The 17,984-nt window shown below is 42.9% G+C and overlaps 1 protein-coding gene across 1 annotated transcript; it reads right to left on the bottom strand.

Annotated features, from left to right (window-relative positions):
* Positions 1–1,301: 1,301 nt before the first annotated feature.
* LOC309807690 (interferon regulatory factor 6-like) lies at positions 1,302–9,970 on the bottom strand. Its single transcript, XM_082627545.1, has 2 exons — positions 9,290–9,970; positions 1,302–1,558 (listed from the first exon to the last, which is right to left on the bottom strand). The coding sequence occupies exons 1-2, from the start codon at positions 9,363–9,365 to the stop codon at positions 1,386–1,388; spliced, it is 249 nt and encodes an 82-aa protein (XP_082483671.1). The 5' UTR covers positions 9,366–9,970; the 3' UTR covers positions 1,302–1,385.
* Between the last annotated feature and the right edge of the window lie 8,014 nt (positions 9,971–17,984).

Here is a 17,984-nt window from a genome sequence, read left to right as displayed (position 1 = left end):
TAATATATGTTCACATGTTTCCATAAAGGATCCAAGGTGCCCCATAACGTAAGGACACACAATATTAGCTTTAAAAAAACATGAAAAAAAAAAAAAAGGTAAATCATGATCCTGGAAATGGGTTGTATCCTTTTAAGGGGTGAGAATAACAGAATGAGTGAGCCAAAGATTTGGGAAAGGATCTCACATTTCCAAATGTCCAAATCTTAAAATTGCACCAAGTGGGAATGTAGCTGTGGCAGTATTAACCTGAGAGAGCTCTATGATCGTTGTCTTGACTCATCACTTGCTTGCAAGGTTATAAATGACAGGGTAAGTGAAGGAGGGCAAGTAGACAGATAAGAGTCATTTCCTCATTCTCAAAAGAAGGGGCATCACCTAGGGAAGGGGACTCCAAAATCCTACAGGAATCCTCTGGATATACTAAATTTTCTAGGTGGCAAAAGTATCTCATTTGACCCTAGCAGCCAGATGGAACTTAGAAAAGTAGTGAAAAGCTACTCAACTGAATGCACGTCATATGACTACGAGCACGTCAGTGAAAAGTTCAAGGGAAGATGCTGTGGAAGAGCAGTTCACCTTGTGCTTGAGCGTCCTCAGAACGTGCAATGGGAGGTGCAGTACCTGCTCTGTCTCACAGGGACCCTCCAACCTCTAAACGCATCTTTCCTGGGAAGCTGAATTCAAAAAGTCAATTTAAAAACAAGATAGGGCTTCCCTGGTGGCGCAGTGGTTGAGAGTCCGCCTGCCGATGCAGGGGACACGGGTTCGTGCCCCGGTCCGGGAAGATCCCACATGCCGCGGAGCGGCTGGGCCCGTGAGCCATGGCCGCTGAGCCTGCACGTCCGGAGCCTGTGCTCCGCAATGGGAGAGGCCACAACAGTGAGAGGCCCGCGTACCACAAAAAATTAATTAATTAATTAATTAATTTAAAAAAGATAAAAGTCTCTAGTAGAGAAATTGTATCAGAGCCTAGTATTAAGAGCTGTAGAGCCACAAGTTTCCCACGATACCGCCTTAGCAGAGGCTGTTAAGGCAGTGACAGAAAATTTGTACCGAGGGAAATAGCAGAAGAGTTTGCCTACAATTCACGAAAAGGATCCCTGCACTTGGCCTGAAGGAAATCAGCAAAATTTGTAACAGCTTGTGTATTTGTATGCGGGATTGAGAATGAATTTCATTTTTTAATTTCTCTGAATTATCACATAAGATTCAGAAGATGCTCTCTCTGCCTAGAAGCCACCCCACTGGGATAACTATGCCTACGGAGTTCCTTTGCCTATGACTCCGACTTGCTAACAGACTGGCAGCCTGGCCCCAGGGCCTGGTCGCTGCTCCCAGTGCAATGGTGGATATGGTGTCAACGGTTGCAAAATCAAAGCCCCTTACATCCTCTCCATGCCTCGGTCCCACCCCCCACCCCACTCACCATCGATGTTCAGGAAGGGGAAGGCGTCCTGGATGGGAACGTGGTGCTGTGACTGGTCCAGCTCATCTTCCTCATCTTCTTCATCCACATCATTATCTTTCTCATCCCAAGGAGCAGATCCAGTGGATCCTACCCGAGAAACACACACACACACACACAAAGGTCAAAAGTGAGGCGCTCACGTTGCACTGTCATCCCTGCAGCTGACCCACTGTTCAAGCTAGGCACTGCCAGCACAGAGGTTCCTTGGGTTCAGTGTGCACCCTCAATGCCAAAGAGTGGGAACCAAGGGTGTTCACCCCACTCCCAGCTCCTCCTACGGAGCCCCAGTGCAAGCTCTCATCCCCTCCCCTATCCAGGAGCTGCAGACCCTGCTCCCTTCTCCTAGAAATCTTTTAATTCCTACTCTAAACCCCTTTCCACACATTCGCATCCCTTCTAAGGGCCCAAGGAGCACAGCTTCTCTCCTTTATAAGCTTACTGTGAAGACAGACCCTTCCCTCATGGCAGAGCCTCACTAGATGCACTGGAGGTCAAGTCTAAATTATCTGGCTCTTAGTCGGAACTGGCTCAACATTGAGTAAATATAGGGATCAGGTGGTATTCTCCTAGGAAAAATACCATACAAATTAAATGATCACTTACCCATCATTTATAAAGAGAACTTAATAGCCTTCCTAATGTCATGGCAATTGATTCTTAGAACAGCCTTTGAAATACGCAGGAAAGATGAGAACCCAGATTTTATAGTGGAAGAAGCTGAGGCTCAAAACGTTGAATGACTTGATTCAATGTCCCACAAGTAGTGAAATGGAAAGACCGAGGTTTATAACTCAGACCTTCTAAGTTTTAAGCCCTCCTTCTTCTAAACTACCTGGCCTCTCTTCTCAGTGTTGAGTCCCAAGAGAAGTTATTTTTTATAGAACTCAATACCCCCTCTTCTTTCTAATGCTTTACTGTTCCACTGGGTGGGCAGGAAGACTGTGCTGAGTTTATATCTTTTGTTCTCTGGGTTCTTTCTAGGGACAGCATTTCTTGCTTTATTTACCAGTCTTCAACTTTGTAAGCGAGGCGACTTTCAAGTCGACTATCGCTTTAAGGGTCCAGCCCGGAACCTGGCACACTGCCCACCTTCTCCCCAGCAGCTGGGGCCTCACCTGGGTTAATGATAGAGCCCTGGGGCTGGGGGATGTCACACACTCGATATATCTTCACTGGGTTCATGGGCACCTCCTTGGTGCCGTCGTACATCAGGTTGAATTCCCTGCTCTTGTTGAGCGCACAGCGGAGCTGGGCCTTCCATTTAGCTGGGTCGGGGTCGTCCACCCCTTCCTGGTACTTCCCCTGTCTCCACAGCTCAGGCCAGAGGGATAGGAAACTGCAGTGAGTGCCTGCTTGTTGCCCAGAAACACTGGAAAGTGTGGCCACCCTCCCTCGTACAGACACAGATACACACAGCCCTGCCTGACCGCCCCATCACCCCAACTCCAATTTAGAGACTGCAGCAGAAAACACCACGCTGGGGACCAGGCAAGGCAGGGCCCGAGAGAAATTAAACCAAATGCAAATACAGTATTTTAAAAAGAGGAGCCTCATCTCAAGTGCTTGTGCCAGCATCACCTGTGAAGACAACAATGGCCTTAATGAAGGGTTGAAAATAAAGAAAAATCTGGAACAAGTATACACCAAAATACTAATGGTAACTTTTGGATAGCAAGATTTCAGGTAATTTTGTTCTGGTTTGTTTGCCTTATTTGTTTTTCACATGAATTGCTTATATAATAAGAAGAGAAAGGGAGGTGGCGTATGATATGAAGAATTTAGGCTTGCTGTTCCCTCTCCCTTCAGTCTTTAACCTGATGCACAAATAACTGTTGAAACCAAGTACCTTTAGGAGTAGCAGCCCATAGGAGGGCAGGAAGCACGCTCTGGGGGTTCAGCTGGCCTCGGTGCGAGGCTGAGGGCCTCAAGTCCTAATAAACTCACACCACCTGCCTTTCCCTGCTTCCTCAAACTCCCACATTGGGAACATTTTGCTGGGAACACCAGTGGCTGGTGGCCTGGGCCAAAACCAGTGTGGCCCCGCCTCTCTGGTTTTCAATTTCCAGGTCTAACAGGCATTTATGTGTCTGTTCACGGGATATCAGCCCTCCCCCACTGTTAACGTATCTCAGATGTCTACACTTTCTTCAGGGCTGTGACGTATGTGCTGGTGCAGAAAAGGGGGAGGTCTTTGGCAGAAGACTCAAGATCAAGAGAACGAGATGGACCGGCCAGACTGCTCCCACTTGATGTTAGGAAGATAAGGTGGCCATGTAGTTAGAATTCTGCAGGGGAACATAGCCTATAGAGTCTATGGGTTTGTGGATCCACAACTTTTATTTTTTCAGTAATGCCAACCAAGCTCGTAAGAGACTGACATATAATCCAGAATGACAGTCTACTCGTTTTCAAAGGGGGATAAAGCTGGTCAGTGACCAGCATGGTTAAGTCCAATAACCTGGACATAACCATGTATGATCTCAACCAGTAACTCCTGTATCTGGTTTCTAATGACAATTCCAAGAACATAAGACCCACTCAACATTTAAATCCAAATTTTCAGATGACTCCAAAGCTAAATGGAAATGATTTGATATTGAACTCTAAATCTGCATTATCTAGACTATCTCTTACCCAGTTGGGTAACCCAGAATCGACAGTAAAAGGCTCCTGCTTTCCCAAAAATCACAGGGCATAAAAATGAAAAGCACTGGAAAGGCAAGACCCCCAGTGAATTTGCAAAGCTGCTTTTGTGTCTTTTTCTTTTTGACCTTGAAGCCAGGAGAAATTCTAAAAATACAAATGTATTAATTTTTAAAACTTGACTTTACTGAATATTGTTCAGATCCCCAAGCCTACAAAAATAATTTTATTTTTTAAAAAATGCTCCCTCTTCAGACTATACTACAAAGCTACAGTAATCAAGACAGTGTGGTACTGGCACAAAAACAGAAAGATAGATCAATGGAACAGGATAGAAAGCCCAGAGATAAACCCACGCACATATGGTCAACTTATCTTTGATAAAGGAGGCAGGAATGTACAGTGGAGAAAGGAAAGCCTCTTCAATAAGTGGTGCTGGGAAAACTGGACAGGGACACGTAGAAGTATGAGATTAGATCATTCCCTAACACCATACACAAAAATAAGCTCAAAATGGATTAAAGACCTAAATGTAAGGCCAGAAACTATCAAACTCTTAGAGGAAAACATAGGCAGAACACTCTATGGCATAAATCACAGCAAGATCCTTTTGGACCCACCTCCTAGAGAAATGGAAATAAAAACAAAGATAAACAAATGGGACCTAATGAAACTTCAAAGCTTTTGCACAGCAAAGGAAACCATAAACAAGACCAAAAGACAACCCTCAGAATGGGAGAAAATATTTGCAAATGAAGCAACTGACAAAGGATTAATCTCCAAAATTTATAAACAGCTCATGCAGCTCAATAGCAAAAAAACAAACAACCCAATCCAAAAATGGGCAGAAGACTTAAATAGGCATTTCTCCAAAGAAGATATACAGACTGCCAACAAACACATGAAAGAATCCTCAACATCATTAATCATTAGAGAAATGCAAATCAAAACTACAATGAGATATCATCTCACACCAGTCAGAATGGCCATCATCAAGAAATCTAGAAACAATAAATGCTGGAGAGGGTGTGGAGAAAAGGGAACACTCTTGCACTGCTGGTGGGAATGTGAATTGGTACAGCCACTATGGAGAACAGTATGGAGGTTCCTTAAAAAACTACAAATAGAACTACCATATGACCCAGCAATCCCACTACTAGGCATATACCCTGAGAAAACCATAATTCAAAAAGAGACATGTACCAAAATGTTCATTGCAGCTCTATTCACAATAGCCCGGAGATGGAAATAACCTAAGTGTCCATCATCGGATGAATGGATAAAGAAGATGTGGCACATATATACAACAGAATATTACTCAGCTATAAAAAGAAACGAAACTGAGCTATTTGTAATGAGGTGGATAGACCTAGAGTCTGTCATACAGTGTGAAGTAAGTCAGAAAGAGAAAGACAAATACCGTATGCTAACACATATATATGGAATTTTAAAAAAATGTCATGAAGAACCTAGGGGTAAAACGGGAATAAAGACACAAACCTACTTGAGAATGGACTTGAGGATATGGGGAGGGGGAAGGGTAAGCTGTGACAAAGCGAAAGAGAGGCATGGACATATATACACTACCAAACGTAAGGTAGATAGATAGTGGGAAGCAGCCGCAGAGCACAGGGAGATCAGCTCGGTGCTTTGTGACCGCCTGGAGGGGTGGGATGGGGAGGGTGGGAGGGAGGGAGATGCATGAGGGAAGGGATGTGGGAACAGATGTATATGTATAACTGATTCACTTTGTTATAAAGCAGAAACTAATAATAATAAATAAATAAATAAATAAATAAATAAATAAATAAATAAAACACAAAAAATACAAAAATAAAAATGCTCCCTGCCTCAAAGGAGTTTACAATCCCTTAAAGGAGACAGATGAGTCAATAGATCAGAAATACAGATACTATGTGAACACCAGTAAAACTGCCTAATAAATAAAGAGTCGGGGGGTAGGTATGGTTGGCCAAGTTTATCGGAATTTATGATTCTAGGGCTGAATCTTGAACATGGGTAGAAGTTAACCAGGTGAGAAGCGTGGGTCACGATACTCTAAGCAGAAGAAGCTTTATGGGCAAAGGCAGAGGCTGAAAAGCACAGTGCTTAGGGGGCCTACAAGCAGTTCAGCTTGCGTGGAGGCAGCATGAGATGAAAGTCTGGGCTTGTAAGTAGGAACCATGCCAAGGAGTTTGGACCTGATTCTTAGAACACTGAGAACCACTGAGAGATTTAAGCAGGTTGTGATGGGATCAGATTTAAGTTTTAGAAAGAACCCTCTAGCTGCAGGACTGAAAAGGGTTTGGAGGGAGGCAAGGCATGAAGATAACACATAGTCTCTATATAATCCATATAATAGTGTCACTAGGGTCTGAACTAAGGAGGTGGCGGTAGGGATAGAGGATACAGGTAACGAAGGAGCCGTTAAAGACGCTGACTTGACAGAGCTTGATGAGGAACTGAGTCTTTGAAGAAGGTGAGAGAGAAATCAAGGATGATTCCCTGGTTTAGGGTTTGGGAGACTGGGTGGGGGGTGATGCTGACCACTGAGGTAGGAGCAGGTTTAGAAAGATGATTTCCCTTTGGAAATGTCGGATTTCAAATGCCTGTGGAAGGCCTAGGGGAGAATGCCCAGCATGCCCAGGGCAGTTTTTTATCCCCACTCACCTCTCACATCACCTGAGGGACTCTCCCTGCCTGCCTCCAGCCTGGAAGAAGGTCCACCAGATTACGGACATCTCTGCCCTGTGGGCAAGGACCAATTTCTTTTCATTTCTGTATCCCTGCTCAGGCTTTAGCACACAGTAGGTCAACGTGTATTTGTTGAATTGCCTCAAATTTACAGAAATACACTTCTTGGGGAATGAATAAGTTGCTATTACGGATGGAAGGCCAGAAAAACAGCTATGAGCAGAAGGCCAAGGAGACACTGCAGAAAGTGCTGGAGGAGAAAATGCGTGCAGAGCAGCAACTGCAGAGCAAACAGGTGTGGGGATGCTCCATAACCCTTGGGGCTGGGAACCCTGGGGCAGTCTGGGTGGCAAGGGAGCCAGCTGCACAACCCCCTGGAACCCCCAAGGCACCACCCTCTCCTCTGATCTCCCTCAGCGGTCCCTGGCCCTGGCCGAGCACAAGTGTGAAGAGTGGAAGAGCCAGTACGAGAGCCACCCCCAGCATGCAACTGTCCCCTACCCTGCCAGCCCAGTAATCATGAATGCCGTCTTCCTTCTCTTTTTTACAATGTGGTACATATGGATTTTTTAAAAATGAGATTTAACCAGCTTTTCAACCTTTCTTCTTTCTAACAATATCAGTACTCTCTGACTCTCCAAATGTGCCTTTTAAAGTGGATTTAATTTATGGAAAAATCACCCTTCATACTTTCCCTTTCTTTTTTAAACCTCCCCATGGTAGTGTAATGTAGTAGAAGGAGATTTGGCCTGGGAGTTTGGACACCAGGGTTCTAGCGGCAGTAACCCACAGTTACACACGTTATATTATTAAAGAAAAAAAGTAACTTACAGAAATGTATGAGGCCATTATGCACGTACACACAAATATATATTCACTCATATATCCATAAAAAAGTAGTCTGGAAGGTTCTATAAAATGTTAAAGGTGTTCATCCCAGGGTGGAGGAGATATACGTTAACTATATTACCCTCTTAAATTTTTACAGTAAATATATATTACTTTTATAATTTAAAAAGCCAAACTTTTCATTTTTAAAAACCTAAAACATGAAAGAAAACTGGAAAACCAACAAAATTAAAACAATCCCTAAGTCTGAGGCAATGATTTTTGTATCCGAGTACAAGTGATGAATGAAAATACTAAGAATGGTGTGTGACACCTTAAAGTATAGAAAAAAATACAGTAAGGCAAGTAGGCATTAAGATAATAGAATATAAAAAGTTACCCAGATATATTCAGACAATGGACTACTATTCCAGTAATAAAAAGAAATGAATTACTAATATGAGCTACACGGATGAGTCACAACAACATGAGGAGCCAAAGAAGCCACGTGCAACAGGGTACTTATTGTATGCTTCCATTCATATGAATTTCTAGAATAGGAAACACTAATACATAGTGAAAGAAAGCATGTCAGTGGTTGCCTGATGCCAGGCCTGGGAAACTGACTGTAAAAGGACAAGAAGGAACTTTTTGCAGGTATTGGAAGTGTTCTGTATCTTGACTTTGGCGATGACAATATAGATATACACATTTGTCAAAACTTATCAAATTACATGCTTAAAATGGGTACACCTTGTTGAATGTAATTCATACTTCAATAAAGTTGATTTTAAAGTTAAATTAAAAGTCACCTATGGGGACTTCCCTGGTGTCACAGTGGTTAAGAATTCGCCTGCTAATGCAGGGGACGTGGTTTCAAGCCCTAGTCTGGGGAGATCCCACATGCCGCCGAGCAACTAAGCCCGTGCGCCACAACCACAGAGCCTGTGCTCTACAGCCCGTGAGCCACAACTACTGAGCCCGTGTGCCACAACTACCGAAGCCCACGTGCCTAGAGCCCATGCTCCACAACAAGAGAAGCCACCACAGTGAGAAGCCGGCGCACTGCAACAAAGACACAATGCAGCCAAAAATAAATAAATTAATAATAATTTTTAAAAAAATAGTCCCCTAGACGTCTGAGTGAGACAGAGTTCCTTTAAGCTTTCAGTCCCAGCTCTTCTCTGAAGCCTCCCCTCATTCACCCTGGCAGCATGTGACCACTGTGCATCTCTTTAACACCTTATATTTATCGGTTCCATTCAGATTTGATGCTTGAAAAGTTTTGTATATTTTATGTCTATCTTCCATTCAACTTGGTTCCTCTAAGGCAGGAACAATCATCTCTTTCATAAATTGAGACCATTACAAAAACAGAATTATGTTCCCTTTCCTCCCAATCAGGGGAATTTGAAGTAGGATTGATGAAATCCTGGAAATCATAAGCAAAAATGTCATTTCTGCATTTTTATGGCCACAGGGTCCTGTGTTTTCATCAGATTCTGGAAGATATCACAGAGCCCAACAATGTTAAGAACCTCTGCTTTGAATCCATGTGCTTTCACCCAGCTCTGTGGTACAAGGCACCCTGCCCCTGGGGCAATCTGTCTGTGGTCCCTGCAAAGATGATAAACCCACATCAAAGACACTTACTCTTGTGCATGTCAGTGGACTCTACTGCCATCTCTTCCTCCACAATGACGTCACTATCACCATCTTCAAGATTCATTTCTGTCTCATCTAGAACACTGTCTTCTTCCTCTTCCTCCTCCTCATCTTCCTTGGAGACATCCTTTAATGTGGCAAGTAGTCTGTTGTAACCAGAAACTTGTTCTGGTTCACTCTATGCTTCACTTTCAGAACTTGAAGTATCTATAAACTCTCTGACTAAAAGGAAAATGGGGATTTTAAAAACAAAACTTATACTGTTCTTGTTGCTACCCCACGACTATCATCAGGCCCACAGTGGAACCAAGTTCAGACTTTTCTAAATAAAAACTAGCTTTTCTGCAAATATGCAACCCTATCTATTCAACCAGACCTAGCACCAAATTTGTTTAAAACAGCTAATCTAGCTATGATTCTAGAAGCGCTTCCTCTTCTTTGAACTGCTCATGTTCCACATGGGAAGACAGCAAACTAAACACATGGAGCTTTAGGTTATAAGGCGATCTAACCTATGTGTCAGACATTTGGCACCTTTAAAGGAGCAACAGGAAAACTTACAACAAAAAAGTGTACTTTATTTCTGAGTCTGTGGTAATGAAATAAGACCTTTGATGATTTTGCACTCTATTTTATGTTAAGCAAACATGACATTCCCTCTTAGGATTCACCAAGAGCCCCCTGGTAAGCCTCCTTAACAGGTTCTAACAGGCTAATCTCTCAGGACAGTTTCATACTTTATACGATATTAGTTATCACAATGGCATTTTAACAGACATCTGCACTTAAAACTAAGCAATATTACTAAAATATAGCTTACATCTAAAATCAAAGAGAGTGGAAATGTAGCCAAACTTTAGTACCATATATAATCTTAAAAGTAACAGTCCAGAGTCTACTATCATAAAGAAGGTATAAAGCATTACCAGTTGACAAGTCTGTGGTTTTGCTTCCTTTCTGGAAACCCTGAGAAGAAACAGGCAATGTTAAACTTTAACTACTAGTATGTAGCAATTAGGAAAAGTCTAATGATACAACTTTAAATGAACGTGGCAGACTATACCGTTATAAATACATTATATCTATTGTCAAGTAAAAACTCCATATGCATTTGGACAGGTTTTGGAAGGATATGCCAAATAGATAATAAGAGACGAATGAAAAAGTCTAACAAGACCACATGACAAATACTACAGTCACACAGTAACAGGCTCTCATCCAAAAGATGGGAAATTTTGGCAAATAAAAGCCCTCGGGGTTCACCTTTTCTAGCAAGTTTCTTAAGTAGACTATCCCTCTAACTGTTGATAAAGCAGCCCAAAGGGGTGGGTTGAGCACTAAGATCATAACTGAGAGTCTGGACACTTAGAGAGGAACCCACAACTACCCAAACATTAGTTTCCTCATGGTCATTGAATAGATAGGTGATGTCGAGGGTCCCAAGCAATTTTTTTTTCATTTTTTTTAACTTATTTAATTTATTTATTTTTGCCTGCTATGGGTCTTCGTTGCTGCGCCCGGGCTTTCTCTAGTTGCGGCGAGAGGTGGCTTCTCTTGTTGCGGAGCAGGGGCTCTAGGCTCGCGGGCATCAGTAGTTGCACCACCCTGGCTCAGTAGTTGTGGCTCGCGGGCTCTGGAGTGCAGGCTCAATAGTTGTGGCGCACGGGCTTACTTGCACCGCGGCATGTGGGATCTTCCCGGACCAGGGCTCGAACCCCTGTCCCCTCCGTTGGCAGGCGGATTCTTAACCACTGCGCCACCAGGGAAGCCCCCAAGCAATTCTTTAAAAACATATAAAACGGGGCTCCCCTGGTGGCGCAGTGGTTGAGAGTCTGCCTGCCAATGCAGGGCACACGGGTTCGAGCCCTGGTCTGGGAGGATCCCACATGCCGCGGAGCAACTGGCCCCGTGAGCCACAATTACTGAGCCTGTGCGTCTGGAGCCTGTGCTCCGCAACAAGAGAGGCCGCGATAGTGAGAGGCCCGCGCACCGCGATGAGGAGTGGCCCCCACTTGCCGCAACTAGAGAAAGCCCTCGCACAGAAACGAAGACCCAACATAGCCATGAATAAATAAATAAAAATTTAAAAAAACATATAAAACGAACACAAGCTTATAAAATCTCTGCCCAGTCGCCACACAGGAGGCGTGCCGTCTAGCATCAAACTACAGGCTCAACAAAGGGTAGGAAGACCGGCGAAGAACCCCATCTCAGGCGGGAAGCCGCCAGGATCCCCGGGCGAGCTAGGCCGGCGCCGGGGCAGCGTGGCACGCGGCGGGAGCTGCCCTGTCACTACCCCCGGGGCACCGGCGGACCAAACGCGGGGACACGCGGGCTCCCACCGGGAAAGGACGCCGGCAGGGCCGGTCCCAGCCTTGCCTCTCCATACCTGTCATAGAAGGGATGCTCCTCGCCGAAATCCCTTAGATGCTTCTTCTGCTTTTTAGTTAGGGAGTCGAGCAGCTGGCTCTGGCTCCGGCTCCGGCTCCCGCGTTTGCCCATGGGGAAGACGTCAAGTCAGCCAACCTCCAAGAATCGCGTTTTTCACCTGGAAGTCGTCTCCTCAACCCACTCACGCGGGATTGCCAACGGCGCTTTACGGCGGAAGCAGGGTGCCGTAAAGCAGACCCGCTTTACGTCGCGCTTGTACGACAGGCGTTAGAACTTCCTGTTTCCCATTCCGCCCCCGAGCGAGGCTCTTTGGAAGCACGCGCACGCATGCGCAGCTTTTCTCTGAGCCCCGTAAGGCAGGCAGGCAGGGAGGCTTCGAGCTTCCCCAGGTGGGTAAATGGGTGGGTGTACTTTGTGCGTCTGTTTTGGCTGTGAGAATCAGCCTGCATAAACGTGTAGTAACTGAGATGGTTGAATGCAGTGCCTTTCTATTATGCCATAATACAAATACCAACTAACATTTAAGGCTGCCGGTGCATCTCAATTCATCCTCACAACAGTAAACAAATAGGCCTTGTTAATAAGCCTGATACTGGAGATGAGAAAGCTGATGCTTACAAAAGGTTACACACACACTAGCAAGAGAGGAGATGGAAACCTAATTCTCTCTGATGCGACCACAGGCTTTTCCCACTAGGATCTGCCACATGCGTGTGCTGTGTGAAGAATGAGGACGCAAGGCTGAGATTCCCGCCCTTACCCTACCCCCTCATTTTCTGAAAGTATTGCAAGGGCCCTTGGTAACACATCTGTTCTGGCATTTTTCATGTTATAAAAGCAAAAACACATCCAGAGAGGTAAAGTGACTTTCCTAAATCACCCGGAGAGTCGATGTTAGAGAAAGCAGTCAAACTCAATAAAGTGTCTCAAAACTGAATTGGGGCAAATTGGGATGGAAAACTTTTAAAGGGTAAGTAACTTTTCTATATCTGGGTCGTGGTGGTGGTTACACCTGGTATACAATTACCAAAATTAATCAGACTGTACCTTTGAAATTGGTACATTTTAATGCAAGTAAATAATAATCTCAATAAACAAAGAGGTCAAAACAGCGCAACTGGACTTAATACTCTAGAGACAGGCAGAGTGTGCAGGGATACTTAAAAACCACAGGATAGGGCTTCCCTGGTGGCGCAGTGGTTGAGAGTCCGCCTGCCGATGCAGGGGACGCGGGTTCGTGCCCCGGTCCGGGAAGATCTGAACAGATTCTATGACTCAAAGGGAGACTGAAAATAAGCAAGAGATTGCATTCTCCCTGAATATGGGTAAAAGGAGTTCCGTGGCTTTAGAACTGTAAGAAATGATCAAGACATATATTCCAGATACCTATTGCAGTATAACAAACCATTCCAAAATGCAGTGGTAGATACAATAGAAACCGTGTTGTTATAGTCAGGACTTTGTGAGCTAAGAATAAAGATAAAGAATACTGGGGATGGCTCATCTCTGCTCCATCATGACTGGGCCTCAGCTGTGGTGGCTTGAATGATTGGAGATAGATTGGACAACTTGACTGGCGTCATATGTCTGGGGCCTTGGTTCTGGCTAAGTTTTCTTTGAGTCACATCTTTTGGTGCTGAAATGTCCAACCAAGATGGCATCTTCATTCACAGATCTGGGGCTTGAGTTGGGCTGCACAGGCTGAAAAATCTGGGGCTGGTTTTCTCTCTGTCTCTGTCTTTCTCCATGAAATTTCTCGGTGTAGTTTTGGAGTCTTAGCAACCTGGATATCTCAAAGTAGTTGAATTCTTACATAGTGAGTGGCTTCACCCAAAGTAAACATTTCAAGAGACTTGGCTGGAATCTGTAAGTCTTCCTATGACTTAACCTCACAAGTGCAAGAACACCTTTTCTCTTGCATTCTGTTGATTGAATAAGCCACTGGATCAGCCCATATTCAAGAAGAGGGACACCACATTCTACCTTTCAGTAGAAAGGTAACAAAGATTTTAAGGTTCTATTTAATGTACTATAGCACATGATGAAAAAAATCTTATAATGATGACTTTTCAGTTTAAGTGGAAATTAATCTCTCCCTCTGTTTTCTGAATTGCATTATTCTCTGGGTAAAAATAAAAAAAGGGAGGACATAAAATCTGAAGTTCGTTGCATTCAGCCTGATTTTAAAGATACCCGATTAAGGATCTTTTTATTATGTAATAGTTTTCCCACATCAGAGACCATTGGTAATATTAAGAGCTATTTACTGAGCAACTGTAATTGCTAGACACTCTGCTTGTGTTTTAACTTATTTGATCTCAAGCCCCATGCAAGATAGGTATTACTATTCTCAGAGATAAAGGCATTGAGGCTGATGCAAATTAAGTGATTTTCTCAAAGTTACAGTAATAGATAAGATGTTTAGATTCAAACAAGGTCTATCGGATGACTCTGTTTCGCTCTACTCTGCTATGTTTAATGAAAACACAATTTTAGACATCATTACACAAACGTAGTAAAATCTCAGTTAAATGAGATGCTTGAATCATGTTTGATCATTTTCGTGTGCCATTTCAATTCTGCTTTGGAGTTAGTCTAGAATATCTTCGTTTTAACTTAATAAAGAGTAATTTTAAATCAAGAACTAAACATAATTAAAGCTTGATGAGATATTTCATATTTTTATGTTTTTTTCTTTCCCACCAGAAGGATGGGTTAAAAGCTTGAAAGCATTGATGCAGAAAAATGAATATAAATATGCCTGTCTCATGGAATCTACTGGAATTGGTTCTGTGACACAAATACTTGTTTTGAATCTAAACACAAAATTCTTGTTAATTGAAATCACAACCTTTCCACTTACATAGGCTTGACACTAGGAATTAGTTTCATCTCTTCCTTATGCTTACCTCTAATTATGGAAATAAAAATGTATTTATTTATCAAGGTCTCATCCCTCTTATGATTTCCTTTCTTCCCGGTTCTGCTCAGATTTAGACTTTTGATAGCTTTTCTATTAGTGCCGTGTCAGTGGATAGTTTGCTTCTATGCTTTCTCTAGTTTTGAGCCATTTTACACACTTTCTCTGAGGCATGCTCCAGGTCTGTTATTCACAAGCAAGTTAGTTCATATTTCTGCACATTTGTTTATTTGTAAAGTCTAACCTCCTAGATTATTGTAATAAATAAACTTACATATACATAAACAATATTCTGTTTGTTACCTATATAGATATATTTAAAGATGAATTTTACGGTTCCAAGGATGAAACGGGTATCAGGTTTGTTTCTCAAAACAAACGGAACACAGAGAACACAAAATGAATAAGCGACACAAAAGCTCACAATATATGAGCAAAACCAAATTAAGCAGGCCTGCCATATACAGATTCACAGGTTGTGCCCTCTAAAATTCCCAGGGGGCACCATTCACGTAAAGAAGAAAGTGGATGACACTCGTGTACATATGCAGTGCACCACGTGTACAACTGAACATGCAGGCCCTGAACATGAGCTTTAACGCTACCTTCTGCCTTCCTTCGACCCAGCAGGGAGAAGAGAAGAGGATAGTGAACTCAGGGAGAGTAAATAGTTGCTTTATTACTTGTTCTTCTCCAGGCCTAGAATTTTATATGCTCCTATTGAAGGCAGGTTGGTGACTTTGTTCAGTAGCCTGCAGTCACAGGGAGGTGCACTGCCTCTTTCACCAAGTATTTACACCAGGAGGTGTAACCACCATGGCAGCGTGTGGTGTGGGTAAAAATGGTCACCTCACATCTCTGTCATGCCGACTCTCCCTTTTATGGTGCTAATTGGGTGTTGTAGTCGCTCTTATGGAGAGTCACTGAATGGTCAGGTCAGTCTGGGTTGCCTATTCAAAGAAACTCACCACATTTTCAAATTACATTCCAAAAAGGCCCCTACATTTCAGGCATACCATTTTGCTTAAATTCAAACTACTGTACTATAATCAAGTTGCATCTCTTGCTTAAGTCTTAATATCCACAAACCTCAACAAATTCAATGGACAGTAGGTTGACCAAAGGGTGAAAGTTTTTTAAAAAGTAGCATTTGTATTGGGAGCAGAGTTTGGGTTTCCTTATGGTCGGGTTTCCTGGGGCCTCTTTAATATTCAGGCTAAATGCAAGCTCTTAGCCACACTATTAGAATGCATCCTCTATCTTCAAACACATTTGACAACTTATTGCATATAGAATAAAGTAAAATGTGTAGTAAGTCCTTACAAAAATCACTCTAGATTTGCCAACATTACTACATTTTCATCTTTCAAACTTCAGTTTAAATGTCACTTCCATGGAAAGGTCTTCCTGACCAGTTTATCTAAAATAAAATTGTGCATGTCATGCTCTGTCACAGACGCTTCTCTCTTCCTCCAATAAACTGTATACTATAAGAATAGTGATCTTTATAGCTCAACCTGTGTTTTCCATCTATTCAGTTCCTTAAAGTAGATACTAAATGAATATGCGTTGGAGAGTGAAATAAGTAAAGTAAGGAAGAAAGGCCAGAGGGAGGAAGGGAGGAAGGAAGGACCTCTGGCAAAGATTCTCTCTCTGTCTTTTTTCATTCTGGCTGCTGTAACAAAATACCACAGACTGGGTAGCTTCTAAACAACAGAACTTTGTTTTGTAATGGAGGCCTGAAGTCCAAGATCAAGATAGCAGCATGGTCTCATTCTGGTGAAAGCCCTCTTCCTGATTCATAGCCAGAACCTTCTTGCTGTGTCCTCACATGGTGGAAGGGGGCTAGTGAGCTCTCTGGAGCCTCTTTTAAAAGACATTGATCCCATTCATGAAGGAATTTGTGGAATCTAAAAAATACAACCAACAAGTGAGTATAACGAGAAAGAAGCAGACTTACAGATGTGGTGAACAAACTGGTGGTTACCTGTGGGGAGAGGGAAGGGGAGAGGGTAGGGGATTAAGAGGTACAAACTATTATGTATAAAATAAGCTACAAGGATATACTGTACAGCACAGGGACTATAGCTAATATTTCATGATAACTATAAATGGAGTATAACCTTTAAAAATCGCAAATGACTATATTGTACAGCTGTAGCTTATATTGTATACCAACTATATTTCAATTAAAATAATAATAATAGTCACAAAAAATCTGAAATAAAAGGCATGAATCCCATTCATGAGGGTGCCACCCTCATGACCTAATCACCTTCCAGGGGCTCCACCTCCTAATACCACCAATTTGGGGGGTTAGGATTTCAACATATACATTTTGAGGGAACATAAATATTCAGACCATAGCACTCTTCTTTGACCAAACTTGAGTCAGGCTTCTCTGAGTCCTCTTTCTAACTAGTCCCTGACCTTAGGCTCTGTCCTTGGCCCATCTAGACTAGTATTAGCATGAATTCTGGTGGGTCAGTTTAGCAAAAATCCTCTACCCTTGATATATGATCAAACTCTTTATCCCTCACCCTTCATGTCTTATCACCCTAGCCTGACTACAGAAAGAAGTTCTGTCAAATTGGTTTAGCCAGAATTATCCTTACCCCTGATGTTTCCTCTTAGTAATTTTCTATCCACTGACCCCCACCCTGCTCCTTGCCTTTATCTCTCTACTTGTTCTTATTATATTAGGAGTTGAGCCCCGTCTCCCTCTCCGACTACACAGCCCCTCTGTAGTAGTCTCCCTGACTTATCCTTGCTACCTTTAACAAGTATCATGTAGACTTGTTTTCTTCAGTACCTTCCAAGGCTTTCCTTACCTACATCTCTCTGCATGTGCTGTCACTTGTTCCATGCCTTTGTCCACATTGTAATCTGTGCTTGCGATGCCCTACCCTTTATGCCCTAGTTCATATCACACCTCTCTGCAATATCTGTACCCTTCTAGTCCTGTATTAAATACACTGCCCTTCAAGATGGCCTGTAAAACTCCTGTTGGCATAAATATTTGCCATTTTTCACCTTCCTGTTTCCTCTTAGACTCTCAAATAGAACAATGTGTGCACTTGCCTTCTACTAGATTGTAAACTGTAGCGACGCAAGAAGTAGGCATCATTATGTGCCCCTCTAATGCCTAACACCAAATGTTATGCACAGTTAGAAACTCAATAAATACCTGATTAGTTGAACTATGGTCCTACTATATAGTGAAAAATTCAAAGGCTATTGAATTGGATTCTGATCTCCCCCGCTCATGAGCTGTGTGACATTGGGTAAGTTATTTAATCTCTCAGTTTTAGTTTCATGGTTTGTAAAAGGCAATGATACCTAAATGGGTTGTGGTAAACTTTAGTGACATTC

The sequence above is a fragment of the Mesoplodon mirus genome, assembly GCF_964341445.2.
Source record: "Mesoplodon mirus genome assembly, chromosome: 7".
NCBI classification, from domain to species: domain Eukaryota; kingdom Metazoa; phylum Chordata; class Mammalia; order Artiodactyla; family Ziphiidae; genus Mesoplodon; species Mesoplodon mirus.
Note: the sequence above shows the minus strand (reverse complement) of the source record. Positions and strands in the feature narration are given on the sequence as shown.

Coding starts and splice junctions, on each gene's coding strand:
- LOC309807690 (XM_082627545.1), bottom strand. CDS start 9,365: ATGAATCTTGAAGATGGTGATAGTGACGTCATTGTGGAGGAAGAGATG. Junction 1,559..9,289: donor GTCCACTGACATGCACAAGA/GTAAGTGTCTTT, acceptor TTTCTCGGGTAG/GATCCACTGGATCTGCTCCT.